At 50.2% G+C, this 14,040-nt stretch overlaps 1 protein-coding gene across 1 annotated transcript in view; it reads right to left on the reverse strand.

Annotated features, from left to right (window-relative positions):
- Window positions 1-1,406, reverse strand: part of FCHSD2 (FCH and double SH3 domains 2) — a 227,049-nt gene extending 225,643 nt beyond the window's left edge. Inside the window, exon 1 of the mRNA XM_045818082.1 lies at window positions 1,320-1,406. Coding sequence (XP_045674038.1) covers window positions 1,320-1,334 — 15 coding nt within the window. The 5' untranslated portion in view covers window positions 1,335-1,406. The remainder of the gene's footprint in view (window positions 1-1,319) is intronic.
- Between the last annotated feature and the right edge of the window lie 12,634 nt (window positions 1,407-14,040).

The following is a 14,040-nucleotide window of genomic DNA, read 5'->3' on the forward strand; positions in this document are numbered from 1 at the left end:
GGTCAGTGTCTGGCTGCCCCTTGGCTTCCCTCAGGACCTGACCCCTCGCCATGCCCTAGCCTGGAGCAGGGCTTCTACCTGAGGGCTGCCAGTCACCCCAACCCTTTCACTTCCCTAGCTAACCGCACCTGCCCCACACCACAGCCGTAGCGGGGTCTAGGTTTCAATTCTCGTTTCCTCTACACCTCTGTAGGTTCTGAGAGTTTCAATTTCTTGACAGGGGTTGGGTCTGACTCTAACCTAGGTACCCTCAGTCCTCTGTCACTGCCTCCTCACTGTCATTTCTGCCTCTCCCCACCCCCAGCTCGGCTCTCTCCTAGCCTCTGCCCTCCTAGCAGTTTGGGCAGGCCCGCTAATATGCTATTTGACCACGCACTCCTCTGCTCAAGACCCTTCTATGGCTCCCCTTGCCCTGCAGATTAAGTTCTAGCTTCTTAAAGTGACATCCTAGGCCCTTCACTGCATGAGTCCTGCTGGCCGACCCGACTTCATCTTTCAGCCTCACCACATCAGGTACCTTTGTCCCAAACACAGCCTGTATATGCACTTTTCCAGAACTCGTCAGGTTCTTTTAGCAACTTCACACACTTCTAACATGCTGTTCCCTCTGCCTTCAGCCTTTCCCTGTTCTCTCCGCCTGATAAACTCATATTCTTCTTCCATGCCCCAGCTCAGAGCTCCTGCTCCTGGAAAGCCTTCCTCCTTCTTCCAGGTCAGAATGAGCCCGCCTGCCCCTGAGCCGCTACAGCCTCATTCAGGTCCTGATGGCAGCCCTAAGCACAAGCTGATTAGACTTCCATTAGTTGTCTTCTTCTGCACTCCTCTTCCTTCCAAGTCTCTGGCCCAGCTGGACTGCTTTTTGGCTCTGTGACCTTGGGAAAGCCACTTGACCTTCTCTGGAGCTCTCTGTGAGCCCCCAGGCCAGACTAGATGCACTCTGTGGAGAATTTTCAGCGCCTATACATCGCTGATAATCATGCTTATCCCATAATTTTTGTATCTCTCTCCCACCAGGATGATAAGGTGGATCCCTTATCAGCAAGGTAACTGGCCAGGTTCCTTCTTACCAAATTGTCTCTGCATCACCAGGGCCCACCGTTCCAGAAAGCCTTATGGCACAGGCAAATTTAACCCAAACTCCATTTTTACACGTGGGGAAACTGGGCCCAAAGAGGCACAGAGATTTGTGCAAGGTCATGAACCAGCTGCAGGGCTTCTCCCTGCCCTTCCCCAAGTCCCTGTGCTAGCTTACTCCCCAGGGACCTCCCCGAGCCGGGGCCAGGGCTCTGGAGCAGAGGGCAGTCCTGCCCAGGCCTCACCTGTTGCTGTCCCATGGGCTTGCAGGGTGGAAGCTGCCAGATGCCCAGACAGTTTCACTTCCCTCCTGGCTGCAGAGTGCTGAGAGCAACTGTCAGACCTCAGGCACTTCCGTTTCACTCAAAGCCTGGCTTCCTTTTCCACCCCTTCTGTAGGCAGCAAGCAGAGCAACAACCACAACCTCTGTGCCAGTTCCTGGGGAGTTTTATTTCTTTTGGGGGGACCAGCCCAGACAGCCCAGCACAGCCTTCACCCTTGGGGGTTTGTGGCAGGAAAGCCTAATTACCCAAAACCCCTGGAGACAGAAGTTTTGACCTTAATGAAACTCATCTGACCTGTATAGTTGGGAGTCAGAGGCCTCACATGAGGAAACTTCTGCAGAATCATAAATCCTCAGGGTCCTTGAGGCAACCTGTTCACTTTACAGTTAGGGAGACTGAGGTCAAAACAGTGTGTTGTTCCCAGAGCAGACATGCAGTGAGGTACTCAGGGGCATTGGTTTGTAGGGATACCCGACCCTGAACTAAATGGTCTCAATCGGTGTTGCTCTGAGGTGCTTTTGTCTGTATAATGTGCCTTTGCTATTCCGTCTCCCTTCTACCTGCCCACCAGGCGCTTGGCTCGGCTGCGGCTGCCTCAGTGGGTGCCTGCCTGCCTGCCTGCCACAGCAACTCTCGCCCCCAACCTGGCTGCCAATTAACCTTTGAAACTGTTTACAACCAGATCGCCAAGGGCATAAAAATGATGTGCAAAATACGAGTAAGTGGGCTCAGATCAAGGGCTTGAGGAACATCTTCAGGATATTCAGGGACCTTTTATGCCTTAATTCTGGTCTCTGCAGCCCTCCCTCAACAGAGAAAAAAATTTCAGGCACTCTCTATCAATCATCAGCTCCCATGCAACCCACACACGCTTGGAGAGTGCCTCTGGAAGGAGGAGGACAACAGCCTGACCCTCTGCTTCTCTCGCTTTGGTAACTTACTATCATCCCCAAGGCCAAGAAAGGCATTAAAGATCAGTAGTTCACATCCCATTTACAATTGCATCAAAAAATAAAATAAAATACCTAGGAATAAATGTAAGCAAGGAGGTAAAAAACCCATACTCAGGAAATTAGAAGACGCTGAAGAAAGAAACTGAAGAAGATAAAAATAAATAGATGCATATACCCTGCTCATGGAGAGGGAGAATTAACATCATTAAAATGTCCATACTACTCAAAGCAATCTATAGATTTGATGTAATTCCTATCAAAATACCAATGGTATTTTTCACAGGAACAGAAAAAATATTCAAAAAATTTATATGGAACCACCAAAAAATCCTGAATAGCCACAGCAATACTGAGAAAGAAGAACAAAGTTAGGGGTATCACACTACATGATATCAAACAATACTCCAAGTCTATAGTAATCAAAACAGCGTGGTACTGATATAAATACAGACACATAGATCAATGGAACAGAATAGAGTCCAGAAATAAACCCACACCTTTATGGTCAATTAATAATTTATGACAAAGGAGATGAGAACATACAATGGGGTGAAGACAGTCTATTCAATAATGTTGTGGGGAAAATTGGACAGATACATGCAAAAAAAAAAATGAAACTAGACCACTGCCTTATACCATGTACAAGGTTAAACTCAAAATGGATTAAAGACTTAAACATAAGACTTGAAACCATGAAACTCCTAGAAGAAAACATAGGCATAAAATCTCTGACATTTCTCTCAGCGATATTTTTTTCAGATATATCTCCTCAGGCAAAGGAAACTAAAGAAAAATAAACAAGTGGGACTACATCAAACTAAAATGATTTTGCACAGCAAAGGAAACCATCAACAACAACAAAAAAGACAGTCTACTGATTGGAAGAAGACATTTGTCAATGATACATTAATATCCCAAATTTATAAAGAACTCACACAACTCAACACCCCAAAACACAAACGACCCAATTAAAAAATGGGCAGAGGACCTGAACAGACACTTCTCCAAAGAGGACATTTAGATGGCCAACAGACATAGGAAAAAATGCTTAAGGTCACTAATCATCAGAAAATGCAAATTAAAACCACAATGAGATATCATCTCACACCTGTCAGAATGGCTGTCATCAGTAAATCCACAAACAAATATTGGTGAGAATGTGGAGAAAAGGGGACCCTCACACACTGCTGGTGGGGATGTAGACTGGAATGGCTGCTATGGAAAACAGTACGGAAAGCCCCCCCCCAAAATTAGACATAGAACTACCTAATGACCCTGAAATTCCACTGCTGTGTAGAAGAAACCCAAATGCTAATTCAACAAGGATATATGCATCCCTATGTTCATTGCAGCACTATTTACAATCACCAAGATATGGAAGCAACTCAAGTACCTATCAATAATAGAGTGGATGAAAAAGGGGTGGCACAGCTCTGGTGGGCTCAGTTGGTTGGAATATCATCCCAAACACCAAGATGTTGCAGGTGTGTTTGCTGGTCAGGACGCAAGCCTAGGTGGGGGGTTGATCCCCGGTCAGGGCTCATACCGGAGGCCGCTGCACTGAGCAATACTTCTCTCTCACTTCAAAGTCAATCTCTCTCTCTCTCTCTCCCCCCTCACCTTCCTCTATCTCTAAAATCATTTTTTAAATAATTTTTACGAGTTTATTTCAGCTAAACTAATGAAATGCCAAGGAGCGCTATCTCAAATTTTCCCTCTACAGTTATTTTTTAAAGATTTTATTTATTTTAGAGAGGGAAGGGAGAGAAAAAGAGAGAGAGAGAAACATCAATGTGCGGTTGCTGGGGGCCATGGCCTGCAACCCAGGCATGTGCCCTGACTGGGAATCGAACCTGCAATGCTTTGGTTCACAGCCCGCACTCAATCCACTGAGCTACGCCAGCCAGGGCTCTAAAATCAATTTTAAAAAATATCCTCGGATGAGGATTTAAAAAAAACTGGTGGTACATCTATATAATGGAATATTACTCAGCTATAAAAATGAATGAAACCTTACCATTTGGACAGCATGAAGACAGCATGAATGGACTTAGAGGATATTATGTTAAGTGAAATAAGACAGAAAAAGACAAATACCATATGATTTCATTTATATGTGGAATCTAAAGATCAAAATAAACAAAATAGAAACAGACACATAGATGCAGAGATCAGAGTGATGGTTGCTAGGAGAGGGGGCTGGGTAAAAAAAGGCGAAGGGGTTAAGAAGTACAAATTGGTAGTTTCAAAATAGTCACAGGATTGCAAAGTAGAGCACAGGGAATAGTAATATTGCAATAACTGTGTATGGTGCCAGGTGGGTACTTGGTATATTGGGGGAACCACTTTATAAAGTATATGACTGCCTGACCAATATGTTGTACACCTGAAATTAATGCAAAATAACATTGAATATAAACCATAATTGAAAAGTAAAATTTTTAAAAAGATCAGGCAGTTCAACCCCAAATCAGATTCAGAAATCATTTTCTCCATCTAGTTTTTCTCTCCCACATTTTTACTGGACTCATGCAAATCCAGTGCTTGATCTATAAGATTCAACAAAGTTTTGTCTTCAGGGAACTCGCTGCCCGAGGCGGGAGACACACATGAAAAGAAACCCTTCAGTGGAGTGTGTTGTGGGCCCAGGGGAGAGAGTGATCAGGATTGTCTGAGAAGATGCTTCCCGGAATCTTAGAGGATAAACCCACCGAACAGAGAAGGGGAGAAGGGCTCCAAGGAGCTCTCTATATTCCTGGTTTCAGAGCCCACTGTCAAGCAGACCCCTCCTAGATCAGACTCCCTGTCTCCTGCACCACCCTTGCCTTTCCCTCAGGCTTTATTCTGTCACTTCCTTGGTCAACAACCTTCCCATGCCTTTCACCTGTGAAGCCTGTTCAAAGCCTGGGGACTCCTGGCTTTGTGGAACGCCCACCCTGGTGCAGAGATGCATATAGATGCATACAGAGACAATGACCATGCAGCACTAACATGGCTTAGCGTGGGGGAGGAAAGGACACAACTCAAGAGGCAGCAAAGGTACCCGAGCCATTCTGGGAGGTCAGGGGAGACTTCCTGCAGGAGGACTTTTGTTAACTGAAATCTGAGATGTGGAATCTCCTTTGCTCCTGCTAACATTCCTCTAGGGTAGTCTCATTATCTCCATTGCAGAGGTGATAAAACCGAGGCCCAGAGAAGGCAATGCTTCACCCAAGATCACATGGTTAGTAAGGGAAGGTGGGGTGGGGGTGTTCACTCCTGGGCACCCAGCAGTGGAGTCGGAGGGTGGCACCACTGGAAGAGCTGGGCCAAGGATGCTAGCTCCAGCAATGGGATGTTTGGGGAGAAGCAGAAGCCGAGAGCCTGGAGCTGGGTGGAATCAGCAGGACATGCCATCTCCCCCACACGGTGGAGCAGACGAGAGGGCGGGAATACCCTACCAGCTACCAGCTCATGGCTTCAGGACAGCAAAGCTGGTTCGGTCCTTGGACACCATCTCATCCAGCCCCCATTAAACTGAGGTTCAGCCAGAGCAATTGATGAGGCAAACAGTGTCACAGTGGCTGGCCCTGGGCTAGAACCCAGAGGCTCTCTCCCCCAGCACAGGGCTCCATGCGCAGCACTGACTGCCACTACAGTGCTTCATCCGATCTGCATTTACTGACACATGCTCTGGATCGGACACTCTTCCAGGTCCCATGGGGATCGCAGGGAGCCCCCCCACCCTGCTGTCAGGAGCTCACAGCTGGCACGGGGCAGTCGGATCTGGCTCACAGACACGGACTGCAGGCAGCATGTGAGAAGCGGGGCAGCGTCAGGCCTGAGCAGAGTCCTGGGGAGTGGGGTGGGGGAAGACCTTAGTGTGCCCTGGACAAGTCCTTGGACCTCAGTTCTTCCGTCTGGTCCAAGAAGGGACTGGAGTCAACAATCTCTGTGGCCTTTCAGTTCGGGCGGTCAGGTCTCCATCCCCGAGAACTATGCAGGGGTTGGGAGGTGGGGCTGGGCCAAGCTTCTGGGAGGCTGGCTAGGGGGAGGCAGAGGAAGTGGCTGGAGCTGCTTGAGCCACCCACCCCTGGTTGCCCAGTCGGGGCTGACCCATTACCAGCAGGGAAATCACAGACTCAGCGCTCAGACATCTGGGAGGCGCTGGGCAGCCAGAGTATTTTTAGAAGGCCAGAGGCAGACATGCCAGGAATCTTGGGCGTCACTGAGCCAAAGAAGCTGTGAGGCCAGTGGAGGGTGAACCAAAAAAGGTGGCCCCAGTTCTGGTTCTTACTTCACTAAGGTCAGCTGGTCTTCCTTTTCCCCAGAAGCCAACGCTCAGGACTCCTGTGTACAAGCTCTGGTTTCCCCAGCCAGCTGCTGGATCTGCTTCCTTCTGGGCTTCCAGGTGCAGAGCTGTTCCTGAGCCTCAGTGGGGGGATGGGCCCTGGGTCTCCACTGATTTCCTCAGCCGGCTACTTGGGTGCTATTGGTGGTCCAGGTGAACTGCTGGGCAGAGGGTTGTAGAGAGGTAGGAAGGAACCCTGAGTGGGGAGGGGAAAGATCTGGGAACACAGACAATGACAACTCCCTGACATCTCTTTGGCAAAGGAGCACATGTGGGCCTGAGGGAGCTGGGGGCTGGGGGCAGGGGAGGGGGGGCGGGCGCCTGCTGGTTTCCCAGGGCTGCCACAAGGACTAGATGATTATCTGTGCAGGAAATGAAAGCTGCCAGAGCAGGGGAGCTGGGCTGGGTGGGGGGCAAACTCTGGGTTATAACTAAAGGGTGGTTAACAGTATTTGCTAGAGCCATGTCTTTTCTTCCTGAGTTCTTTCTGAAAGATGACATCTCAGAATGGGAGGAAAGGTAAGAAGAGCCTGGAGCTGGTTGGAATCAGCTGGATGGATCTATCAGCTGGGTGGAATCAGCTGGATGGATCTATCAACCATCAGAAAAACCACCCAGTGTGCAGGGACACCTCTAACGAATGGCCACTCCTGGGCCCACCTCATCCCCACCAATCCCTCCAGACGAGTCCACTCTGTCCTGTTACAAATGAACACCCAGACCCAGACAGGGGCCCAGGATCCCTCAGTGAGGCCTATGGAAGGACTCTGACCTTTGTCTGAAACTTATAGATTTCCACGTGGTCAAAGCCACAGGGGGTACACTCCCAGGCCTGCTGGTCCTGGGAGAGGACTAGGGCCAGGCAAAGGGCAGGAGGCCATCCCCACGCCGTGCTCCCTCACCCCTGACCGCAGTCGAGACTGCACCTGCGCCCACCTCCTCCCAGGGATTGCTCTCCTTCCCGCCCAGTGTTCCTCAGACCAGGCTCCTCAGTTTCCTGAGGGTTTCTAGCCTTAGTCACGAGTGTCCTCCAATTCTCTACCTCAATGTTTAAATGCCGTACCTTCACCTGAATAAAAATCTAAGCAAATTAATATGAGAATATTCTGGCTTGGCTGGAATGCAAAACATCTTACAAAAGAGGCAGCTCCAAGTGCCAGGGTGCGTGTCTGCCTCCATCAGCAAACCGGTTCCCAAGAATCTGCTAGGGAGACCACATTTAATGTTAGTGCAGTGTCTTGAGCTGACTTATCAGTTTTGAAATTCACTGCTTTAGCGAAAATGCTTATTTCCTTCCTGACAGATCCTAGGCAGAGAAATAGGGCTCTCAGCTGGGGTCAGAAAGCCTGGGCTCTAATTTTACCTCTGCTCCGAGCTCACTGAATAGCCCTAAACTACTCCCTTCCTGAGTCTGGATCTGGGTCCAGGCTTCTTCATCTGCAGAATGGTCAGTTTGTGTCAGACTATGCCCGTGACCCCACCTGACTCTCACACCACAGGATTCCCAGCTGTGATGAGCTACCCTCTCATTCCCCGACCCCCAAAGCCCACCCCCCCACACACACCATCCCCACCCCATCTCTGAGGCCAGGGCTGCACTGGGCTGGTAGGTAGGGGCACAGGCAGGGAAGCCTCCAGGAGTGTAGGTGGCAGGCAGAGATAAAGCCGAAGTGGGTTGGAGGTCATCAGAAAGCAAGCTGCCAGCCCAAAAAGAACTCTTATAACCAGCCAGGCTGGCTGTTCGCTGAGATTCACCCTGGAAACCCATATCCAGAGCTCCCTCACTGGACCAGTGGAGCCTAGGTTGGGGAACCTAGTCCTCACCTGTGTGGGAACCCCCTCTGAGACCCTCCCATCCACCCAGCCACCTCTCCCTCCAGGGACTTAGTTACCACCACCCTCTCCTCTACTCACCCCATCCCAGCTCGCACTAGGGCCTCAGAGCACAGCCACGCCCCCCCCCTGCAGTGCCAGAGCTACCCCCCTCTGACTGGGCCACTTTCCCCCAACTCCCACCCCTTGGCGCCTGCCCAACTCCCATAGATAGCCTAGATTTCAAATTAGGAGCAGCCTCTGTCAGGAAGCACTCCCAGATCCCCCACCCCAGGCAGCCTCACCCCACTCCACGGTCTGTATTGATCTATGACTCTGCTCTGATCCATGGTAAATATTTTCTGTCCCTCCCTCCCTCCAGACTCCCTGCTGCCTGTGTGAGTTTAGACGCTGTGATGACATCCTAAGAGCTTTCCATTTAACCAAGTTTCTCTGAAATCAGCTCTGTGCTGGGCACCACTTTTCATCAGAATTGCCATCATTGAGTCAACTTGCTGTTTGTACTCTGGGGCTGGGAGTGGCATTCTGTTCAATCCCTCTGCTTTGCTGAGGAAAGGTCTGAAGCTCTGTGGCTTAGCCAGGGAATCTGAGGCCTGAAAGGGCAGCTGGGGTAGGAGGAAGTGTCCAACCTACAGGCCCCAACGACCTCCGCTGCCAGGCAAACCTGCCCTCGCAGACCGTCTGCAGACTGGACACACTAATCTGGGGGTCCTACTCTGCTGACCCACCGTGTGTCCTGTCATTTGTCATTCCTGTACCTGAAGGGGTCTCCTGGGGATACCAACTAGCGAAGTGAGTGGGGAAATGCTTGGGGGTTGGTGTGGCACCCCCACCACACCCTGCTGGGGGTGGCTGCCTCTTCACCGGGTGTGGGGCCTTTGGAGCTCTCAGTGCCTTGTCCCCACCCTGGCCCAGCAGAGGAGCCTTCAGAGGTCATAGATCACCCCCTCCTAGCCCCACGGTGGTCTGTTCTCAGCGCCTCAGCCCAGGGAGAGAGCACTGGGCTGTGAGTCGGGAAAGTGTGCGGCTTTGGGCAGATCCCGTCTCCTCCCCGGGCCGGAGCCTCCCATCTGCACAATGAAGAAGGGGGCTCTGTACAGCCAACGGGCTGTCCCTCCTCCAGTCCGGACAGAGGAGGAAATCCCCGCCGCGTGCAGGGTTCTGGCTGGCTGCTCCCGCATCTCGCACTCCATCGAGTCTCACAGCCGCGGAGCAGGGAACTGCCGCTGCCCAAGGGAAGCTGCCAGAGCGGGCGGAGGGCGCAGGCCGCTGCGGTGCCTTCAGAAATCCGCCTTTGGACTGGGAGGGCCTCCGACCCGAGGAGGGGCTACCGAAGTTTTGTTCTAAGAAAAGGAGGGTGGCCAGGATGTGTTTTGTTTTGTAGTAAAAGAAAAAACACCGTTTCAACCATGCTCAGGAGTGTAATTCGGTGGCATGAAGTGCGCCCACAATGCTGGGCAACGTCACTACTGTCTGCCTCCGAGACTCTTCCGTAACCCCAGACAGAAACTCTCCGCATGGGACAGGCACTCCTCGGTCCCTCTCCCCCGGCCGCGGCACCCTCCCCTCTTGCTCTGCCTTCTGTCTCTGGGAATTCGCCTCTTTCTGCACCCCATGTAAGCAGAATCATCCAGTATTTGCCCCTTTTTGTCTGGCTTATTTCACTTAGCATAACGTTTTTAAGGCTCAGCTGCGCTGTAGGGTGGGACAGAAGTTCATTTCTTTCAAGGGCTGAGCAGTGTCCCACTGTACGGAAGCGCCACGTTTTGTTTATCCGCGTCTGTCTAGCGCGTCTGTCTGCGGACATTCGGGTTTCACCTTCCCACTCCTGTGAATAGCGCTGAGATAAACTTGGGTATCCAGGTATCTGTTTGAGTCTCTGCTTTCAGTTCTTTTGGGCACATACCTAGAAGTGAAATTGCGGGATTTGACTTACAGTAACTCTGCATTTGACTTTTTGAGGAACCACCAAACTGTTTTGGTGGCGGCTGCACCATTTTACTCTCCCACCAGCGATGCGCCCTTGTTCCAATCTCTCCTGTAACAGTGGGAGTTAGGGCAGCGGGGGATTGTAACCCACCCCATCGTCCTTTTGACATTGCTCCCGTAAATGCTGACTCTGACTGATGCGTAGCTTGTAGAGAAGCAGCATGTTTGTATAAGGATCCTAGGAACTAACTTGCAAAGATACAGACGCTGACCTTCAGACCTCCCGGCTCCGGGAGATTTGCTGACCTTCAGCCCTGGAGCCACGACGATGTGAAAACCGGGATGATGTAAAGCAGGGACGACTGAACCAGGATGCTGCGCACTGACCACCACTGGCCTTGTCGGAATGGACTGTGCTCATCAGCACATGGAGAACTTTCCAGTCCCCACCTCTGAGCTCCCTGTTCTGCTCCAGTCTCCGTCCTTATGCAAATCTCTGCCCCCACTCAGAGGTGGAGAGGGGCTTTCAGACATGAGTCCCCCAACTTCCAGGTGGCTGGCACCTAAATAAACCACTTTCTTTTACATCTGCACCACCTGCCTCTTGAGAACTGTCTTTTGAATCGGCGGGCAGCCAGCCCTGCATTCAGTTGCTCTCCTAGGGACACAAGCTAGAGACACTTATCCTTTCCTTTTCATTATTTTATAATAATAGCCATCCTAATGAGTACGAAGTGGTGTGTTGCTATGGATGGCCTGGAATTTTAAAAATATATATTTTAGCTGCAGAGTTCTTTTATCAGAGGAGAACATACCTGAAGGCTAATGAAATATGGGTGAGGAGTAGGCAGTGGTTGACTGGAGGAGAGAGGGGCTGGGGGAGAGGGGGTGCTGGTGAGGGAGCTCATGGGTGAGGGTGCTTTCTCTTGGTCTCTCCTTCCTTGCCCTGCCCCTCCCAGCAGTCCCTGAGGTCCTTCAGAGGAAACTGGCAGCACAGTGTAAAATGTCCCTGACTCATGGTCACTGAAGTCACTTCCCTCCTAGGGTACTAATTGGAGAAGGCCAAGGGTAACAGTGGCAGGAAGTTTCTCATTTTTTTGTCCTTAGAAGAGGACTTAGATGACCACGTTGGGGGAGGCCCTCTCTGCTTTGGCAGTCACTTGAGGTCATCAGATTTAAATAGGCCCCGGCAGGACGAAACAGGACCCTTTGTGGTCTGACAAAGGCTGCCTCTCCCAAGATCAATGGGGTGCAGAGCTGGGGAGGAAGGCAACATACTTGCAGGGTACAAATGCAGGAAGGCCCAGACCCTTCCCATGGGAGGTTCTCAATTATGTCACTGTCTCCTAAGATGACCATTCCCAGTGAGCTCCACTGGGCAGTGGGAAAGGACTCCTGAGCCCCCAAGGGGAGCTCAGTGGTGTGCAGAAAGGGCCTTGAACTAATCAGACTTACCTCTGCCGCTGAGAGACCTAGAGCACCTTTGGACTTTCCTCTTGGAGAAAATTGCCTGAGCTTGGGAGTGTGAGGGACAGCCGAGACTTTGGAGTCCCGTACTCACTGCTGCTGGGGCTCGGAGCAGTGAGGTGACAGAGGACTGGGGCCCAGCAGTGACTTCGGTTGAAATGAGCTAGTCCCCAAGGATTCTGAGCAGTTATATGAGGTGGGAGAAAAGGCCTCCAGAGGAGCAGTTTGGAGTTCCTCTTGATAGGATCGTGTGGGAGCTCAATTAATGGGGGAGGGGACCAAAATGTGTACCCTAAGCCTGTGGAGTGACCACACCAGTTCATGTGGTTCTCAAGTTCTTGGCTCCTTCGGGGCATGGAGGGGGTGGACAAGTGTGTTAGCCGTTGCTGCACCCAGGCCAGATCAAGGCAACCCCAGGGAAAGGAAAGGAAAGTCTCTAGGCCTCTTTCCTCACTTTGGTTCCCTGGGAGTCCTTTTCAGGCACCCTTCGAGAGCTCCCCAGGTGCTCCTCATCTTCAGGATCACATCATGCCTCCCGCATAGGTCTACAGCTCAGGTTGTTTCCTGTTCACTCTCTTTATCAAAACTTATCCAGCCAGGGCCCAGAACCCTTGGAACCTCTTTAGAGACGCTGAGCTCAGCTAACAGACCAAACTGACGTAAGGAGTTGGTGCTAAGAGTTGGTTAATCCAGCCAATAGAGCTGCACAGACATCCCATCCCTGATGCCACCCACATTTCACTCCAAACACACCAATCTGCACAGCAGGCTGTAGGAATGTATCACCTCAACAGCCTTTCTGCTTTGCTGTGCCAAGAAGGTGTGATTCTATTGGTGGAGTTTTAGGCACCTTGAAAGGTAGGTAGTTTGGGAAAATATTTTTTTGCCAAATAGGCACTGTCTGCTAAACCATGGAGAAGACAGCATTTCCTGCCTACACGTGAGGATGCTCAGATAAGGCCCAGGGCTCAGGGCCAAACAGGCCCAGCCTCAGCTGTGACCTTCAGTCCTACTCCCTGGGCCAACATGCTAAATTCGGATTTCCCATCAGCCCTGAAGCAGGTTAGACCAGTCACCGTGGGCATGTGCCTAGACAACCAAATTTGCCTGTGGTGAAATTCTGATTTATGCAAAAGGAATCTTTAGACTGCAATGTTTTCCACACCCAGCACACAAATGAAAACATTTCTTTTTTGAATACATTTGGAAGGAAAAAGAGAAACAAGCAGGATAAAGGGCAAGATCAGAGAGTAGCACAGGAACCAAGGAACTGGATCCTATCATCTATCAAACCTTCATTCAACCTGTCCACTCATCTACGCTCTGTATTTCTAAATTATTCTTGTAACTAATCAATCTTCAGTCGACTAATCAATAAATGAACCAGTCTTCATTCACTAAAATATTTTGTATTTTTTGGAGCAGCCAGTTAATTTCATTTATTCATTCACTTTCTTTAACAATCAACCTTCATTCAACCAACAAAATACTAAGTAGTCATTCAATCTTCATTCATTCAATTAACTATTTCAAATATCAAAGCTCAACTGGAAGAGTCCTCAAAGGCCATCTGGTTCAGCCAATTCAATCTCGCAGAAATATTGTCCATTGTAACTTTGCCAAATAGTCTCCCAGGCTTTACTGAACATCTCCAACGATCAGAACTCGCTGTTTTCAAACACTGCCTGGGTGTTGTGGGACAGCTCTGGCTGTGAGAAAATGTTTCTCAGCCCCCTTGTAAGGTTCATATCTGCTTCTAGTGCTGCCTTTCAGGCCACCCGGTACAATTCAGCCCTCCCTGTCTGAGTAGCTCAGTTTGTTAGGGTATCATCCTGATACACCAATGTTGTGAGTTTGATCCCCAGTCAGGGCACATGTAAAAATCAACCAGTGAATGCATAAGTAAGTGAAACAACAAATAGATGTTTTCCTCTCTCTCAAAAAAAAATTAATAATCAAAAAAATGTTTTTAAGTCTTGTTCAGGGTGATGGCCTTTCCTACAGTAGATTATAGCCTTACGGCATGAGTAAGCAAGAGAAGGAAAGAACTGTTTGTACTGCAGAAAGAGAAGGGCAAGTGAATGGGGCAGGGGAGCTCCCAGAAAGGAGAGGGGCCCAGGCTCCCTTCAGGGCAGAGAGAACTGCTACGGGCAGTAAATTCCATCTACGG

The sequence above is a fragment of the Phyllostomus hastatus genome, unplaced genomic scaffold (assembly GCF_019186645.2).
Source record: "Phyllostomus hastatus isolate PE091 unplaced genomic scaffold, TTU_PhHast_1.1 phas_scaffold_317, whole genome shotgun sequence".
Classification (NCBI taxonomy): Eukaryota; Metazoa; Chordata; class Mammalia; order Chiroptera; family Phyllostomidae; genus Phyllostomus; species Phyllostomus hastatus.